At 43.2% G+C, this 18,549-nt stretch overlaps 1 protein-coding gene across 1 annotated transcript; it reads right to left on the bottom strand.

Annotated features, from left to right (window-relative positions):
- Nucleotides 1-1,565: 1,565 nt before the first annotated feature.
- On the bottom strand, nt 1,566-18,392 carry LOC134744857 (vang-like protein 1). Its single transcript, XM_063678788.1, has 6 exons — nt 17,795-18,392; nt 16,069-16,968; nt 15,647-15,782; nt 15,011-15,161; nt 12,669-12,920; nt 1,566-9,480 (listed from the first exon to the last, which is right to left on the bottom strand). Exons 1-6 carry the CDS (start codon nt 17,878-17,880, stop codon nt 9,362-9,364), a joined length of 1,644 nt encoding a protein of 547 aa, XP_063534858.1. The 5' UTR covers nt 17,881-18,392; the 3' UTR covers nt 1,566-9,361.
- Nucleotides 18,393-18,549: the final 157 nt, after the last annotated feature.

Raw genomic sequence — 18,549 nt, forward strand, 5'->3', positions numbered from 1 at the left:
TGAACGATACAAAACAAATGCAACTGTTCCAATAGGGCATATTACTGCAATGTTCTGCCACCAGAGTGCAGCACTAGCCTTTTTAGTAAACCATAGAGTAACTTATACTTGACAAGTTTTCAGAGACAATAAAATATAACATTGATGCATCAAGGCGGTTTGTTTACAGAGGAACTACCGAATCCGAATCGAAAAACGAATCCGAAATTTCGCTATCTGCCTCTTTATCGCTCGTATACGCAAGAGCAACGAAATTTCGATTTTCTTGTTTCGCGATAGTCAGATTGTGGTAGTGGCGCCACCTACGCATAGTTTCGCATAATAGTCCCTATTGCAAATAATTTTGATTCCATCGAACTTAATAAGTACTGTAGGCAAGACCTTGAGTCTTAGGAGATTATTACTTAGTTTTAAGGTTATTATTTACACTTTTGTTCTACGTACAACCATCATTTAATATCATCAGTGTGTTTATACTTTTTACAGTACATATGATGCTACTTTACCGCACTAGTGCGATAATTAGCACATTACATAACTGTCGAAAATTTTAAGGTCCATACTTTATTTTTTATTTTATTTATTTTATATGTACTGTAAAATGCTGTACGATGTACGATACATGTGCGAATAGGAAATTCGCAACTCGTGTCGATTTAAAACACTCCCTTCGGTCGTGTTACTTGTGTTTTGATTTATCGCCACTTGTTGCGGATTTCCTATTTTTCGCACTTGTGTACAATCAAAGATAGATATAACTCCGTAATAGATGGATACAGTCTAAGGAAAAAACGTGCCTCGAAAATCACGTAAATTTGATTCTCGATCAGATGGCGCCACTAGTTTTGGCCTACACTCGTATAGAAGGAGTTGACTGTTTCGTTTGTTATTTATAATTTTAACGCATACCAGTGAAAGAACATGGGTCAAAATCATATAAAAATAATTAATGCAAATAAAAAAATCATTTATCCATATTTAAATACATTTCATCGTATTTTTATAAATATTTATTTTTAGTTTCAAAGTGTGTCGACAGATGGCAGTGAATTTACTGGGGTTACAAAATTTACTATGACAGTACCGCTCTAGTATAAGTTACTCTATGGTACAATAAATAACTATTATCAAGCCATATGAAATAAGGCCTGAGAAGTAACTATGTACCTAGTATATAAACGTAGAATCGTTAAGTAATAATAAAGTCTGTGATACATAACAGATCATTAAATAGTTATTATTGATTTAAAACCGACCAAGTGCGAGTCGGACTCGCGCACGAAGGGTTCCGTACCATTACGCAAAAACCGGCAAAAAAATCACGTTTGTTGTATGGGAGCCCCACTTAAATATTGATTTTATTCTGTTTTTAGTATTTGTTGTTATAGCGGTACAGAAATTTTTACTATCTAGCTATCACGGTCATAAGATACAGCGTGGTGACAGACAGGCAGACAGCGGAGTCATAGTAATATGGTCCCGTTTTTACCCTTTTGGTACGGAACCCTAAAAATAAAAGGAGTTTTAAATACAGTCATAATAAGGGTATAAAATAAATAATAAAATTAAAAATCACTTTATATATTTAATAAAAATACAAAAGTGTACAATAGTCTTACAATGAGATATCAAATCTTTGTGCTATCCAGGCAAACATTTGTGCAATGAGATTCAGTATGAGTATTCACTTACAACATAATACTTTCATTCACACATACAAATAAAAATAATTTACATTGCACATGTTCAAAGACATGGAATTAAGTGAAGGGAACCAAATTCATAAAAAAAAATAAGTTATACAGAATACAGAACTTTATTGGTAAAAGAAAATTTAAAAAAAGATTCTTCTGCTTGTATAGGTACTCTTATAAAACAGACCCCAGGTCTGTCAATCTACAGTTAAATAAAAAGTATATATGTTATTATAAACCAAATTTACAATTTGTTTTGTGCAGCATTAAGATTTGGGAAACGGTACCTACAATTAGACATAAGGTTCGGTTTATTTTACAACAAACCATATTATGTACCTTTAGTCGAAAAGATACTTGCAAACTAAATCTGTATACTATGTGTCGGTATGAAGCTATTAAACCGCAGGCCAGGAACAGATTTCCATGACCAATCGCCTCCCGGGCGAAAACTCGTATAGTGGTTAACGGCTATGTATGATGAACCCTCGTAAACGTCAGCTGCCGCTCCGTTGGTGGGTTGAGGAATGGCAACCACCGAAACGCGTAACACGGTCTTTCCACCGCGATACAACCGGCTGACGATTTGTTTTATTAACAATAGCATCTAAACTATCATTTTTTTATAGACTATTTGCTGCCATTCCTCAACCCACCAACAGAGCGGCAGCTGACGTTCACGTGGGTTCATCATACATAGCCGTTAACCGCTATACGAGTTTTCGCCCGGGTGGCGATGACTGACGAAATGGCTCGCGGTCCATATCTGTCATGCGGCCATTTTGTTTTGCCTTTCACTCTAGCGCGTTTTAGTGCGAGGGAGGCAAAACAAAATGTTACTTTGATTAAAAAAACTTTAGTTGTATTTAAAAATTTCACAAGTCATGTTAAATTTAATGATTATAGTTTATAAAAATTGATTTCTTGTTTCATTATTCCTACTTTTTTTTATCAAAACTCACATCCAATCTTATTTACTTCCTTAGTTAATAAAGCAGGCACAAGCAATTTACATAAGGCTGCGTTTTGAGCATCTCCGTAATATTAATTGTAATTATTTTAAAAACACGAGTATCAAAAAACCTTGACCTCTTAATAAGTCTATCGGTCTAAAGAAAGCAACTGAAGCACAGCTGACAGAGATACTATGAGAAATATATTGATATTTCATTCTAATTTCTATTCATGCTGTTGGTTGATGGTTGGACTACAGAATATTTCGTTGAAAGTCCTTTACTAACACAACTGAAAATTGAACTCTACTACATTGATTTTACAGTCAATATTTCACTGGCAAGGATTTGTGACAGGTTAAGTGAGGTCAAGGCACTTTAAATACATTTTAATAAGTAATCAATTTATTGTTGACTTCCAGGGACTAAGTTAACCGTACAGTCGGGTCAAGATTAGATAGCCTTGAAAATTAGACGTTCAAACACTCAGTTGACATAAAATGATTACAAAATGTATTATAGTTAATTTAGTATGATTATACCAATTTTGTTTACGATATGTTAAATATTACCAAGCAATCTTTGGTGTTTCGTGGATACACTTCAAATTGCACTATCTATTTAATTTAGCATAATTTAGTTTTATACCTAACGCAGACACACAACCTTTTCGTACAGTACAAATGTATAAAAAGCAGTCTTCGCATCGGATCCCAGCCGCGATAAAAGTTATACATAAATTAAGAAAAAGAAGAAAAAAAAACATCAAACAGTCTAAACTAAAAATTACATATACATGTTAATAGCTGTCCTTAAATATCCTTTACTTTGTTCATATTTGTAGCAAAATATCAAAATGATATGAACAAAAACCTTATTTTTATTCAATCAAATTTTATAGTCCGTCTCCGACATTTCTGCATCGATTTGTCAAACAGTGTGGAAGCGACATTATGAACGTCCAATTCCTATGTCAATAACGTTTATAATAATGGCGCTGGTACACCTTGTCGTTGTCCAGTCGCTGCAGACTGAGGTTAGATTAGCTGCCATGACGCTATGAATCTTACATTATGTAAGCGTAAGCCTTTGCAATAGCAATAGATAAATCTCCCTGCCGAATAAATAGCTTAAAATAACCTATGATATGGTATTACTCTATAGTCTATACTATTAGGTACTATACAAAAATACTAAACGCTTTAAAGTTATATTGTATTGATATATGAAGCTTTTTAGTTATGAATGGTATAGAAAGGATGCCAATCTCTTATGGCAGAATTGTTGCAAAAGTGACCGCTTTCAGCTTTAAATAATAGTTCCTAATCTCTCCGGTGGCGCTAGTTAGGCTCTGGGACATGAGTATAACATGAACCATATAAGGCAACAAATAACCCGACCAAATTACGTAGGTTGTTTTTGGTAGTATTTCGGTGTATGGTGGCGCCGCCTAATTCCTGTTTTTTCATGGACACTTTTCATACATAGAGATTTGGCTCCTTTATATAGTCTCCATGTTTTTAGTTTTTATTGACTGGTTTTGTAGATTGGTGGAAATGTATTGTTTTTTTTTCGTAAAGGCACAACTTTTATATTAAGTTAATGTCTTTTGAAATGATATTGTATTATACTTAGATTAGCAGTCTTGGTATAATAGAGTAGCCCACTCCGTGCTTATCCATGGATGTCGTAAAAGGCGACTAAAGGAGTAAGAGGGCAGTCACCTAAGTCAACTAGGGATTCCCAAGGAGGGTTGATGTCAGGCAGGCGGCCGATCGTAAAAAGATATGCCAAATCGTATACAACATGAGTGCGACAGATAATAGAATATGCGATAGTGCTAGGGCGTACCCCGCAGGCGACGCGCAGGCGCAGCACCCGGCGGCTGTGAGAAATGGACGAGGGTTGCTGCACCAGGGACGGGGGCAGCGTAAGAAGCTAGTCCGGGGAATAAGACTGAGGATTGCAAGTTGGAATATAGGTACGATGACTGGAAGAGGAAGAGAGTTAGCGGATGTTTTGGAAAGGAGACGAATAAACGTGGCATGTCTGCAGGAGACGAAGTGGAAGGGACGGAAAGCAAGAGAAATTGGGGCGGGTTATAAGTTTTACTATTGCGGCAGTGATGGGAAAAGAAATGGGGTGGGGGTAGTGTTAGATAAGGAGCTTAAGAACAAGGTGATGGATGTAAAGAGAGTGAATGATAGAGTAATTATCGTGAAATTGTTGATAGAAAACTTGATTTTAAATGTAATTAGTGTATATGCACCGCAGACTGGATGTGATGATAGTTTGAAAGAGAAATTCTGGGAGGATTTGGATGTGGAAATTATGGGAATACCAGAATGTGAGGAGATATACATTGGAGGAGATTTTAATGGACATGTGGGAAGAATGAATGACGGATATGAAAGAGTGCATGGGGGCCGTGGTTATGGAGTCAGAAATCAAGAGGGTGAAGCTCTACTGGAAGCAGCCTTAGCCTTTGACTTAGCCATAGTGAACACCTACTATCAAAAGAAAGAACAACACCTTATCACATACCGTAGTGGTCAACACTCTACCCAAATTGATTACTTTCTCCTAAGAAGGAGTAAAATACATTTGGCTAAGGACTGCAAAATAGTACCCAGTGAGAGCCTAGTTTCCCAGCATAGGTTACTGATTCTAGACTTAAATCTTAAAGTACAACGTTTGCAAAAGAACTCGAAGCCCCCACCTAGAACGAAATGGTATAGATTGAGTGACAGGGAGTTAGCTGAAGAATTTAGAAAAAGAATAGTCGATAAGATGGTAGGAATGGGTGATATGGCAGAGATGAGAGTGAATGGTTGCTGGAATGAAATGGCAGTATGTGTAAGAAGTGTGGCGAGGGATGTTTTTGGGGAAACAACAGGGAAAGGCAAGATTGATAGGGATACATGGTGGTGGAATGCAGATGTGCGAATGATTCTGAAAGAAAAGAAGAATGCTTTTAAAGAATGGAAAAGTGTGGAAGAGGGTAACGATAGAGAAAAAGAAATCAAGAGGTCAGCTTATCTAACAAGTAAGAAGAAGGCTAAAAAAGCAGTTGCAATAGCAAGGGCCAAGGTACAAGATAAATTGTACGATTTCCTTGAGACCCCACAAGGCCAAAAAGACCTTTACAGAATAACAAGAGAGAGAGAGAGGAATGCAAGAGATATAAATCATATGAAATGTATGAGAGACGAAGCAGGAAAGATTTTGACGGATAACAAGAGCATAGAAGAACGCTGGAAGAACTACTTTAGTAAACTTATGAACGAAGAGAATGATTGGAGTGGAGTGCTAGAAAATGCTAGAAATAACATTGGTATGGTGAAAGAGATCACTATAGAAGAAGTAAAAATGGCCGTGCAAGGTATGAAGAATGGGAAAGCGGTTGGGCCAGATGGTATACCTGTGGAAGTATGGAAGTTTCTGAAAGCGGATGGATGGAAGTGGCTGACTCTATTCTTTAATCAGTTGTTGCAAGAAGAGGAAATCCCTGATGAATGGTGCAACAGTTCACTGGTGCCCGTTTTTAAGAATAAGGGTGATGTACAGGATTGCAACAACTATCGAGGAATAAAGCTCATGTCACATAGTATGAAGATATGGGAAAAAGTGGTAGCGAGACGAATGAGAGAAGAAAGTGAGGTAACACAGAACCAATTTGGGTTTATGCCGGGCCGGGGAGCTACGGACGCCATATTTGCACTTCGCCAACTGTGCGAAAAATACAGACATGCGCAAAAGAACTTGCACATGGTGTTCGTGGACCTGGAAAAGGCATACAATAGAGTCCCCCGTAAGGTTCTGTGGTGGTCTATGAGAGAGAAAGGAATGCCAGAGAAGTATGTGAGGCTTGTTCAGGCGATGTATGATAGAGCCAGTACTCACGTCAGGTCTGAAGCTGGAGTAACCGACAAGTTCAATGTGGCGGTAGGTTTACACCAGGGATCGGCTTTAAGTCCATATTTGTTCCTCCTGGTTATGGATGCTCTGACATCGAACATACAGGAGGAGGCACCCTGGTGTATGCTGTTTGCCGATGACATTGTTCTTGTCGGAGATAATGCACTTGAGGTCCAGAGCAGGCTGGTAAAATGGCAACAAAAGCTGGAAAGTGTGGGACTGAAAATAAGCAGAACCAAAACGGAGCACATGTTCTGCGATTTCGGTGGTCTATCCAGTTTTTCCCATATTGCCTTAGATGGTGTATCCCTACCAGTCTGCCCCGACTTCCGGTACCTTGGGTCATTGATCCAGGGCGACGGACGCATAGACCGTGACGTGAAAAATAGAATAAATGCGGGATGGATAAAATGGCGACAGGTCTCTGGAACAACTTGCGATCCACGAATGCCTCTTAAACTTAAGGGGAAAATTTACAGGACGATCGTGAGACCTGTTGTAATGTATGGATCAGAATGCTGGGCGATGAAAGTGACGGATGAAAGAAGAGTGCACGCAGCGGAAATGAGGATGTTGAGATGGATGTGTGGAGTGACGAGAAAGGATCGGATTAAGAATGAGTATATTAGGGGAAGTTTGAAAGTAGCACCAGTAACGGAGAAGATAAGAAGTAGTAGGTTAGCGTGGTATGGGCATGTGATGAGGAGGGATGAATGCCATATAGGCAAAAGAATGTTAGGGATGAATGTTGATGGACGGAGAGCGTATGGTAGACCCAAAAAGCGATGGATGGATTGTGTGAAAGAGGATATGAGAAAGAAAGGAGTGAGTGCTGAGGTGACGAAAGATAGAGGAGAATGGAAGAGAAAAACATGTTGTGCCGACCCCACATAACGTGGGATAAGGGCAGGAAGAAGAAGAAGATATTATTCATACAAAGATTATATAAAAGGGTATATGAGATACGTATGTATTCATTCATGTCCAGTTTTTTGTGATTCGGCGGTGATATCTTAATTTTTATATTCAACCTAGTTTAAAAAGCCTAGGCATTATTTTCCTAATTTTCTTCTTCTTTGCCTGTCCCTCTACCCAGTTTATCTGGTTCTGGGGTCTATTATTTTTCTAATAATCATACTAAATATCAAATAAAAGGCAAACCATCACTGGAATCGTAAAATCTAGCCTACTTACAATAATGTAAAATTTGTGCATAACCTTACGACTATATTATACTAAAATATGACACAAAAATGTACATATCAATAACGAAATTAATTTAAGTTTACATTTAAATGCATTGTTACAAAATGGCGTCTAAAATATGCGCGGCGTTGAAACATCAGACTTTATTCCAAGCAGTTAAGTATCATTATTCATAATCAATCTTATTAGGTAAATTTTACAAGATTTTGATAGAAAAGTTAAAATGGGACAAATATTTGAACTTCAAAATTTGTCCCCAGTTATTTAATACAGCTATGAAGCATTTTGCCTTCTTCTTAACTATCTTTTAATTTCACACACATTTTATCAACATATTCTCTAGGGAGCGAATGATAATCTCATTTATATTTGTCGTTGAGCAGACCATCTCTTTTTTTTCATATAAACTATCAATGCTCAAAGAAAGTAATAGGTAGGTACTTAGGTACCTACATGTTTCAATGAAAACGCCCATAACCGCGTCCAGCAAGGCTCGAAACCGGTTAAATTTCCAAACCGTTATGACGTACTTGGCGCAAAACCTTTTAATTTCGGTTTCGCTTGTAAAACTGTTATTTTTAAACCGGTTTTAGGAGAACATTTCCATAAAGTTCTTATTTGATTTAATTTATTTGAAGATCCAACAGCTGTGACATTAACATAAAAATTAAAGTAGATACAGGAAGCCAATTATAGGAACTCACGGGTAGTGACAGGTGGTGAGTGTTCTTGTCAGATTAACAGGTTTAGAACAATAAAAACCGGTTTATTCCTATGTCGGTGTCTTTATTTACGCGGCACACCACCAAGTCGGCCGCGCGTTAAGTCGCTCGTCGAATAAACCGGTTTATTAAGGTACCAATAAAGTTCTTAAAACGTTCGCGTTCTTATGAAAGTTCGGAGGATAACCGAAATAAACCGGTATTTTTAAACCGGTTCCGAGCCTTGGCGTCCAGGTGGCAGGCATTTCTAATGGCGTTTGCTTAGGAGTGAGTGAAAAGAAATCTCTTCTTAAATGAATTCTTCATGTTATTTCAGCCTGTCTGACAACATCTGTAAACCGGTTTCTGATTTTAACCACAGACCACAGTACAAAATGGTTTGGCTTAGGCATGAAGCTGATAAAAATACCTCTAGCAAGCTTAAATGAATTCCTCATGTCATACCAGCCTATCAGACCGCAACTGTCAGATGCAAGTTTTTTACTTTAACCACAATAAGAACTGATTGGACTTAGGGTCTAATAGGGACGACCGGTCTGGCCTAGTGGGTAGTGACCCTGCCTGTGAAGCCAATGGTCCTGGGTTCGAATCCCGGTAAGGGCATTTATTTGTGTGATGAGCACAGATATTTGTTCCTGAGTCATCTTTCAATTTAAGTATTTATATATTATATATATCGTTGTCTGAGTACCCATAATAACACAAGCCTCCTTGGGCTTACCGTGGGACTTAGTCAATCTGTGTAAGAATGTCCTATAATATTTATTTATTATTATATGTAAAATTGCTTCGGCATTAGAAAAAGGTGCCTTTAGCAAGTCTAAATGAATTCCTCATGTCATACCAGCCTGTCGGGCCACAGCTCCTGTCAGACAGATGTTTCGGAGTTGAGTCGCAGGACAAATCGGTTGCTCTTGGGGTCCACAACCTCCTCCGAGATGTTGAACTTCGGGAGCTGGCGGATGGAGCAGATTAGGGAGATGTCACCTGAGGAAAAATATAATTAGGGTAAGTAAGGTAAGATATAGTTCAAGATTGAAAAGTAAAAAAAGTATATAATTCTACAATGTTAAAGCAAATGTTTGTAAATTTTGAGAAAAATTAGTGTTCAAGTTAAAGTTTCGGTTTTGGCAGGTCTCGGCTTAAAAAAAGACAAGTTTTGTGGGTAAAGTTCGGCTTTGAACTAAAAAACTTTCAAATCTTTCGGGCGACTTACAACATTGCGTTCAGTTTTTCTATAATGAAAAGTGAATTCTAATTCGTCTTTCTTAAGCTTGGAAAAATGGAAAAATTACTGCCTCGGGTGAAATTTGAACTCCAGCTCGGCCTCCAGCACGGGCGCCTCCACTAGAAAGGCTCACCTTGTCTCAGCTGGAACTCCTGGTTGTCGGCCAGCGGTCTGGCCAGCAAGTCGTCGGAGATGAGCGCCCAGCGCTGCACCGGCCTCGCCTCGTGCTCGGCCGCCAGCACGGGCGCCTCCACTAGCAAGGCTCACCTTGTCTCAGCTGGAACTCCTGGTTGTCGGCCAGCGGTCTGGCCAGCAAGTCGTCGGAGATGAGCGCCCAGCGCTGCACCGGCCTCGCCTCGTGCTCGGCCGCCAGCACGGGCGCCTCCACTAGCAAGGCTCACCTTGTCTCAGCTGGAACTCCTGGTTGTCGGCCAGCGGTCTGGCCAGCAAGTCGTCGGAGATGAGCGCCCAGCGCTGCACCGGCCTCGCCTCGTGCTCGGCCGCCAGCACGGGCGCCTCCACTAGCAAGGCTCACCTTGTCTCAGCTGGAACTCCTGGTTGTCGGCCAGCGGTCTGGCCAGCAAGTCGTCGGAGATGAGCGCCCAGCGCTGCACCGGCCTCGCCTCGTGCTCGGCCGCCAGCACGGGCGCCTCCACTAGCAAGGCTCACCTTGTCTCAGCTGGAACTCCTGGTTGTCGGCCAGCGGTCTGGCCAGCAAGTCGTCGGAGATGAGCGCCCAGCGCTGCACCGGCCTCGCCTCGTGCTCGGCCGCCAGCACGGGCGCCTCCACTAGCAAGGCTCACCTTGTCTCAGCTGGAACTCCTGGTTGTCGGCCAGCGGTCTGGCCAGCAAGTCGTCGGAGATGAGCGCCCAGCGCTGCACCGGCCTCGCCTCGTGCTCGGCCGCCAGCACGGGCGCCTCCACTAGCAAGGCTCACCTTGTCTCAGCTGGAACTCCTGGTTGTCGGCCAGCGGTCTGGCCAGCAAGTCGTCGGAGATGAGCGCCCAGCGCTGCACCGGCCTCGCCTCGTGCTCGGCCGCCAGCACGGGCGCCTCCACTAGCAAGGCTCACCTTGTCTCAGCTGGAACTCCTGGTTGTCGGCCAGCGGTCTGGCCAGCAAGTCGTCGGAGATGAGCGCCCAGCGCTGCACCGGCCTCGCCTCGTGCTCGGCCGCCAGCACGGGCGCCTCCACTAGCAAGGCTCACCTTGTCTCAGCTGGAACTCCTGGTTGTCGGCCAGCGGTCTGGCCAGCAAGTCGTCGGAGATGAGCGCCCAGCGCTGCACCGGCCTCGCCTCGTGCTCGGCCGCCAGCACGGGCGCCTCCACTAGCAAGGCTCACCTTGTCTCAGCTGGAACTCCTGGTTGTCGGCCAGCGGTCTGGCCAGCAAGTCGTCGGAGATGAGCGCCCAGCGCTGCACCGGCCTCGCCTCGTGCTCGGCCGCCAGCACGGGCGCCTCCACTAGCAAGGCTCACCTTGTCTCAGCTGGAACTCCTGGTTGTCGGCCAGCGGTCTGGCCAGCAAGTCGTCGGAGATGAGCGCCCAGCGCTGCACCGGCCTCGCCTCGTGCTCGGCCGCCAGCACGGGCGCCTCCACTAGCAAGGCTCACCTTGTCTCAGCTGGAACTCCTGGTTGTCGGCCAGCGGTCTGGCCAGCAAGTCGTCGGAGATGAGCGCCCAGCGCTGCACCGGCCTCGCCTCGTGCTCGGCCGCCAGCACGGGCGCCTCCACTAGCAAGGCTCACCTTGTCTCAGCTGGAACTCCTGGTTGTCGGCCAGCGGTCTGGCCAGCAAGTCGTCGGAGATGAGCGCCCAGCGCTGCACCGGCCTCGCCTCGTGCTCGGCCGCCAGCACGGGCGCCTCCACTAGCAAGGCTCACCTTGTCTCAGCTGGAACTCCTGGTTGTCGGCCAGCGGTCTGGCCAGCAAGTCGTCGGAGATGAGCGCCCAGCGCTGCACCGGCCTCGCCTCGTGCTCGGCCGCCAGCACGGGCGCCTCCACTAGCAAGGCTCACCTTGTCTCAGCTGGAACTCCTGGTTGTCGGCCAGCGGTCTGGCCAGCAAGTCGTCGGAGATGAGCGCCCAGCGCTGCACCGGCCTCGCCTCGTGCTCGGCCGCCAGCACGGGCGCCTCCACTAGCAAGGCTCACCTTGTCTCAGCTGGAACTCCTGGTTGTCGGCCAGCGGTCTGGCCAGCAAGTCGTCGGAGATGAGCGCCCAGCGCTGCACCGGCCTCGCCTCGTGCTCGGCCGCCAGCACGGGCGCCTCCACTAGCAAGGCTCACCTTGTCTCAGCTGGAACTCCTGGTTGTCGGCCAGCGGTCTGGCCAGCAAGTCGTCGGAGATGAGCGCCCAGCGCTGCACCGGCCTCGCCTCGTGCTCGGCCGCCAGCACGGGCGCCTCCACTAGCAAGGCTCACCTTGTCTCAGCTGGAACTCCTGGTTGTCGGCCAGCGGTCTGGCCAGCAAGTCGTCGGAGATGAGCGCCCAGCGCTGCACCGGCCTCGCCTCGTGCTCGGCCGCCAGCACGGGCGCCTCCACTAGCAAGGCTCACCTTGTCTCAGCTGGAACTCCTGGTTGTCGGCCAGCGGTCTGGCCAGCAAGTCGTCGGAGATGAGCGCCCAGCGCTGCACCGGCCTCGCCTCGTGCTCGGCCGCCAGCACGGGCGCCTCCACTAGCAAGGCTCACCTTGTCTCAGCTGGAACTCCTGGTTGTCGGCCAGCGGTCTGGCCAGCAAGTCGTCGGAGATGAGCGCCCAGCGCTGCACCGGCCTCGCCTCGTGCTCGGCCGCCAGCACGGGCGCCTCCACTAGCAAGGCTCACCTTGTCTCAGCTGGAACTCCTGGTTGTCGGCCAGCGGTCTGGCCAGCAAGTCGTCGGAGATGAGCGCCCAGCGCTGCACCGGCCTCGCCTCGTGCTCGGCCGCCAGCACGGGCGCCTCCACTAGCAAGGCTCACCTTGTCTCAGCTGGAACTCCTGGTTGTCGGCCAGCGGTCTGGCCAGCAAGTCGTCGGAGATGAGCGCCCAGCGCTGCACCGGCCTCGCCTCGTGCTCGGCCGCCAGCACGGGCGCCTCCACGAGGAAGGGCTCGAGGAAGGCGCGCGGGGAGGCGTCGCGCGCGAGGCAGGCGGCGAGCTGCTGCAGCACGGCCTCGGCCGAGTGCCGCGGCTGCTGCCGGGTCGCGCGCAGGTACTTCTGCAGGGCGCGCGCTGAAACCGACATTACTTCTTACTATTGCCACAGAAGGAATAATAGTACTAGGTACAGACTCACAAAACGCGTACATTACGACAGATATGACCGTAAGGTGGCGCAAGCGCGAGCAGGTGTCCGTATGGCTAGACACCAAAACTGGTGTAGGCCGCATGTACTTGTAGCGACGCGACGAAATCGCGGGGTGAGCCCCGCCTGGTATCGGTTAAAAAAACACAATACATAGACAGACAAATAAAACGATGTTGCAAAAACTTAATGGAGAATTGTTACTTAATTCGAAATCTAACGTAGGGTACGGTCAACGGCAGAAGTAAATGTATAGTGTTTAGATTTCAAACAGTCCCCTTACGGTTTATCCTTTGTCAATTGTTTAGTGAAACCGCAAGTGCTACTTACTAGCATAAAAAAATGGTGGGGCCGTTTTAACCGGTTATTGAATTACCACTCTATGGAGATTGCAATACGGTTTAAAATGAACTAATGAGAAAACATATTCCATAGCTGTGTGGTCTTTGCGGTTACTAAGTGCCGGCAAGTCGAACGCTACAGAACCACGAATTATGCACGAACAAGGTAAGGGACAGGGACGGATTGCGATTAAAACATTATTAAAATTATTACTAAATTATTACAATAAACCAATATTCATTAAATTTAGCTACTTCCGCAATTTAAATACTACCTGAAACTATGTGTTCGAAATTAACAGAACATCATTTTGAACACATCTGATGTTCTACTTTTGATGCTATTCCGTTTTTGACATTCACTTCCCTGCCATTGCTTTAGTTTTGTTTCGATTATTACGCTGTAACACGTCTTTTCCGCTTTATAGCGAAAAGCACCTATGAACAAAAACCCGCCCAGCGAATCGGTGGCAGTGAAAGTGTTAAGTTATCGCTTATTTGTTTTTTGCAAAACAACTCCAAATTGTAATAATATCGTAGTCCAATTTTTTTTACCCTAAACCAAACAATCCAAAGATTATACATAGGTATTACAATCCCTTTTTTAAAAACGCAATTTAATACTTAAAAGTTTATTTTATACTTAACATTCTTTAACATACCAACTGGATGTAACTCTAAACTACGCAACGTGACTCAAATGATAACAGCGAGATCAGGATCTAATTAAAATTCACCCCGTGTACTAACAACAACATGCGTAACTAAATGTGGACCTTATATATTTGCAATAAGGCTTACAAATGTTAGTTACCAATGTGGGCAACGGTAAACAAATAAATACATATTTGTGACGTTTTCAACCAAAAGGTACCACATTGTCGCTTGTTGATAAGGTTGATTTCAAGTTGAAACTATATGGTAATAGCGCCTTACTGACAAGCGACAATAAGTACCCTTTTGGTTGAAAATGGCACATTTTGTATTTGTAAAAGCTAGACATGCTGCCCATGTTGGCAGCATTCATTCACACGTTTATTGTAAGTTCATGAGATATTTTTAAGTTATTTTTATTTTGTGCAAATTATGGTCTTTCCTACAAAAATAAGTAGCCAAAGACGGATTGAATTATTTTCATTAAAGATGTATTTTGATTTGTTGTTCTTAACTACCCAATAATGGATTTCAATAGCAGGTGCTAACAAGTACTGTTTGCTTTTAAAGTACGGTCCAAGGCACCTTGACTTTTACATATGGGATGAGACAGGTGCCGTCATGACCGGGTGGCCTAGAGATGGCGTTAGCCGCGAGAACTGACGTAAAAAAAGTTTATTTTGGGAAGTATGCTGAGTATATTGAGTAATTGATGAGTTTATTATCCAAAAACCTTCTTTTTATTAAAAGGACGTAAATGTACGCCTTTGTATAGCTTCTTCATATCGTAGGAAGGTATACCCCTCCATACATCAGTGCTGGGCGGCGCGAGCGGTGGTTCGCGGGACTCGATTAAAATGTATAGTCTTGGATGAATTTGTTGTGGACGACACCCGCGCCCCGCGCCTCTGCGACCGTGCGTCTAGTTTGCGGCCTTATGCGTGGTCCGACACGCACACGCACTTGGCCAGTTTTTCTTTAATATGTGACAACTATTCCAGTTTTTGATTTTGGTAACTCACCTAATGACGGGAACACAGCTTGAGCAGCTTCCCTCGGCCCTAGGGCTCCGTTGGCGGCCGCGACGCGCACGCGCCGTACATGAGCGAAAGCGTCCTCAGCGGCGCTCAACAACCGCGCGCGGCGCTTGCGGACTCGGCGTTCGCGCTCCGCCTACAATCAATTCAAACATCAACAAATGTTCAATGCTCTCTATAAGTAGGGTTACCTATAGATAAATTCGAACGAAAGAATACAATTTTTGTTACGTTTACATAATTAAATGCAATCTTATTTGAACAAAAAAAAAATTACGAGGCCTATTGCGGATATCATCATTGGTATTTTTGGGACAAAGCATGTTGCTGATTTGCATTTGTAGTCACCTGACGAAATCTGCGTTGCGGATTTTTTTACATGTAACTATATTATTTTTTAAGATTTTCTAAAATTCTGTATTTTATTTTTAATGTAGTGTGCACATTTTTATTGTTTTGTGTGAATAAATGTTTTGACTATTAAATGCATAAAATTAAATTAAACACGTGACGTTGAATGCACCTCAGTCCTCAGCCCCTATCTATACTCTTCTAAATAATATATAAAATATATCCAAGGGGTCAGGTAACAATAGACTAGACTGGTCACCAAGTTCGTACCTCCTCATAGTAGCGCTCGTTGTGCGCGGAGCCCGAGTCGCGGCGCCGGGAGCCCGAGCAGGAGCCCGCGGTAGAGCGCGGCGCTTGCGTCGTCGAGTTGCCATCGACCTCGTAAAATTTTATGCTGGATTGTTTCCTGAAATATGGATGGAGAGTTATTTGCTGGCTACAATCATAAATATAAAATTTTACTAAAACTCGCAGTCGCTGTTGCTCCCAACAGATCAGAACTTTAAATCAGTTTAAAATGTTTAAAACATCCATCTAAAAAGCAAAAACCAATATGCATATTATGGAAGTTGAATAATTGACAAAAATATTGTGATATGCCGAATAATTGAAGCATTGGAAAAATTTAAGAATATTTGTATAGACAATATTTTTAAATATATCAAAATAATAAAAAAAACTCGTATATTTACCTTTGTGACTTTGAAATAGGAATCTTCTCCAAATAAGGATTGTATATCGGGAACTCAGTATAATACTTCTGTAGTACCCACACAGCCGCCCGCTGGATGCTGAGCTGCCCTATACAGTAGGACTTGCTCTCTCCGTCAGGGCTCCGGACTATCTTTATGTAATACACTGGCTCTAGGTGACGAATCTCCATGAGTATTACGGCTATGTAGTGTATAAATAGCAGCGTGTCAGCAAAACTTGATACGTAGGACACTAAAGCACTGTAATCTACTGCTTCTTCACCTAAAGCTAACGCTTTAGTGGCTTCGGTAATTTGTACAATGTAGAAAAGCCAGTATGAGAATGTGCAAACTGCGAGAATTACTAAAGTTGTAGCCCTAAAGACAAATATTCTTGGCAGAATTGCATTGCGAGGCCTTAGGAACACTGCCCATACTCCTACGGCAAGTAAAACTAATTTAAACGCTAAAGAGAGTAGGATCCCTTTGCATTCTGCAGTACATGATAAAAGCTGCATTCTTTGGCTTGGTTGTATTGCTATGTTATCAGTCAGTCCAGGAAAGAATCCGATCTTTGGTAATACAACCATAGCTAACGGGCTCACGAAGGATACAAAAGAAAGCCCTAGAGCAACAGTGGTCCCAAAATATCTGGAGCACATGAATCCGATCCCACTATCGGACTCTATGGGCCAGTTGCTGACATCCTCCATGGATTGTGAGCCTTCCGATGTGTTTCCTGTGACAGCAGTTGTGTTTTCACCCCAGTTCTCATCTTGTGGAAGAATCTGGACTTCGATGACTTCTTGGCCATCCCGGCCAGTCTCTGGGTTGATGTTAACGCTAGTTTGGAAGGGAGCCATTATGTCACTGCTATCTTTTCTCTGTGATTTTGAACTTCTGTAATAAGACAATGATTATAACAATTAATTTCACAAAAATGCTTTATTAATACTCATCAAATTCAAATTTGTACCTTTACTTATAAAACAGAAAAATCTGATAATAAAATTAATGTTTTTTAAAAGTACTTCAATTTCATGATCTGTGTTTCAGTCATGCCTATACATTTGATATCTTCAGTCTGGTTGTAATAAAACAATTCACTGATGATAAATGGAGTAAAAATTGCTATAACAGCCTAAAATACATATGTACCATAACTCTTAAAGCACTACATTACTACATCATCAACTAACCAGACTGTGGAATAATCAATATAATCAATTTCACTAAACTTATTAATACTTAGCTTAAGAAAATGTTTGCAACACCCTTCTGGGGTCCATGTGATACTTATATACTCTGTATTTTTTTTTTGTAACAACTTTTTACCATGGTGCAATAAACGATATTATGATTATGATTTCATAGCCCTCATAAACAAACATAAATGCACCCTCAATTATAATGCACTCAGTCCAATTAAATTATTAAACTCCACTAATCCAATTAGAATGATGACTGCAATGTAAACAGCGTGTGTGGTAGGTACATGCATTGCATACTAGCCCTACTTGATCAGGCATTTCCAGTTATAACTAGGTTGACATGCATCATGATATACTTTTGGCCTGTCACTTTATGAATGAAAAACTAGTTTTTACGACATTTCTAACGAGATTCCTATCTCAAATGATTTCATGAAAAGGACTTTTATGCTAAATTAAGGGCGGAGAGTGAGATTTAGTGAACGTAAGCCTCGGAATTCGTAAGATAAACATACCGGGTACTCCTGTGCGTGTGCTGCCGATGTCTCGAGCTCCGCCGCGACCGACTGCTCAGCTCAGAGCGCACGGATTCCGTCTCCATCGTGCGACTCACCCATCAGCGACCCTCTGCAACCACAGCCACATTCTTCCTGCACTAACACTAATCAAATCACGAAGGGCAATTAAAATGCCCTGCGCTTCACGGAACTCTGCACACGGAGCACTAGTTTTCAAACTTAACACGAAGAATGTCTGCCTTTAGTATCACAGAAAGCATCGCTGGTTTACGGTTTGATCGCGTTTAAGGCGAAATTAAAGCTGCATTATCAATAATTACAGGATTTTCACATAAAAGCGTCGTTTTATGGGTTGCAATGGGTTGCTCGGGCGAAATCACATTACAACCACGCTGCAAAATTAAATGTACATAGTCGCAAAATTTCTCGTAGTACATCTCACTCGCACACGTGTAGAAATATACGACTCTCTCTTATATCTCCAAACTCATCACTGCTTTCTAATTTAGTAGGATAATACTACAAGACACGTTCGGAAACCGTAACATAACCGGATTTAAATTTGCTGTCATACTGTTTTTTTGTAGCAAAAAGGTTTTATATTTTAATTAAATCAAAAAATTGTAAATTACTGTATTTATAAACTTATCATAAATCAACATAGAACCATGCATTTGTTAATTTATATAATTGCCAAATATTTTTTTGTAAATGGTCCTATGATAGTGATATTGGCGGTCAATTCAAATATG

The sequence above is a fragment of the Cydia strobilella genome, chromosome 10 (assembly GCF_947568885.1).
Source record: "Cydia strobilella chromosome 10, ilCydStro3.1, whole genome shotgun sequence".
Classification (NCBI taxonomy): Eukaryota; Metazoa; Arthropoda; class Insecta; order Lepidoptera; family Tortricidae; genus Cydia; species Cydia strobilella.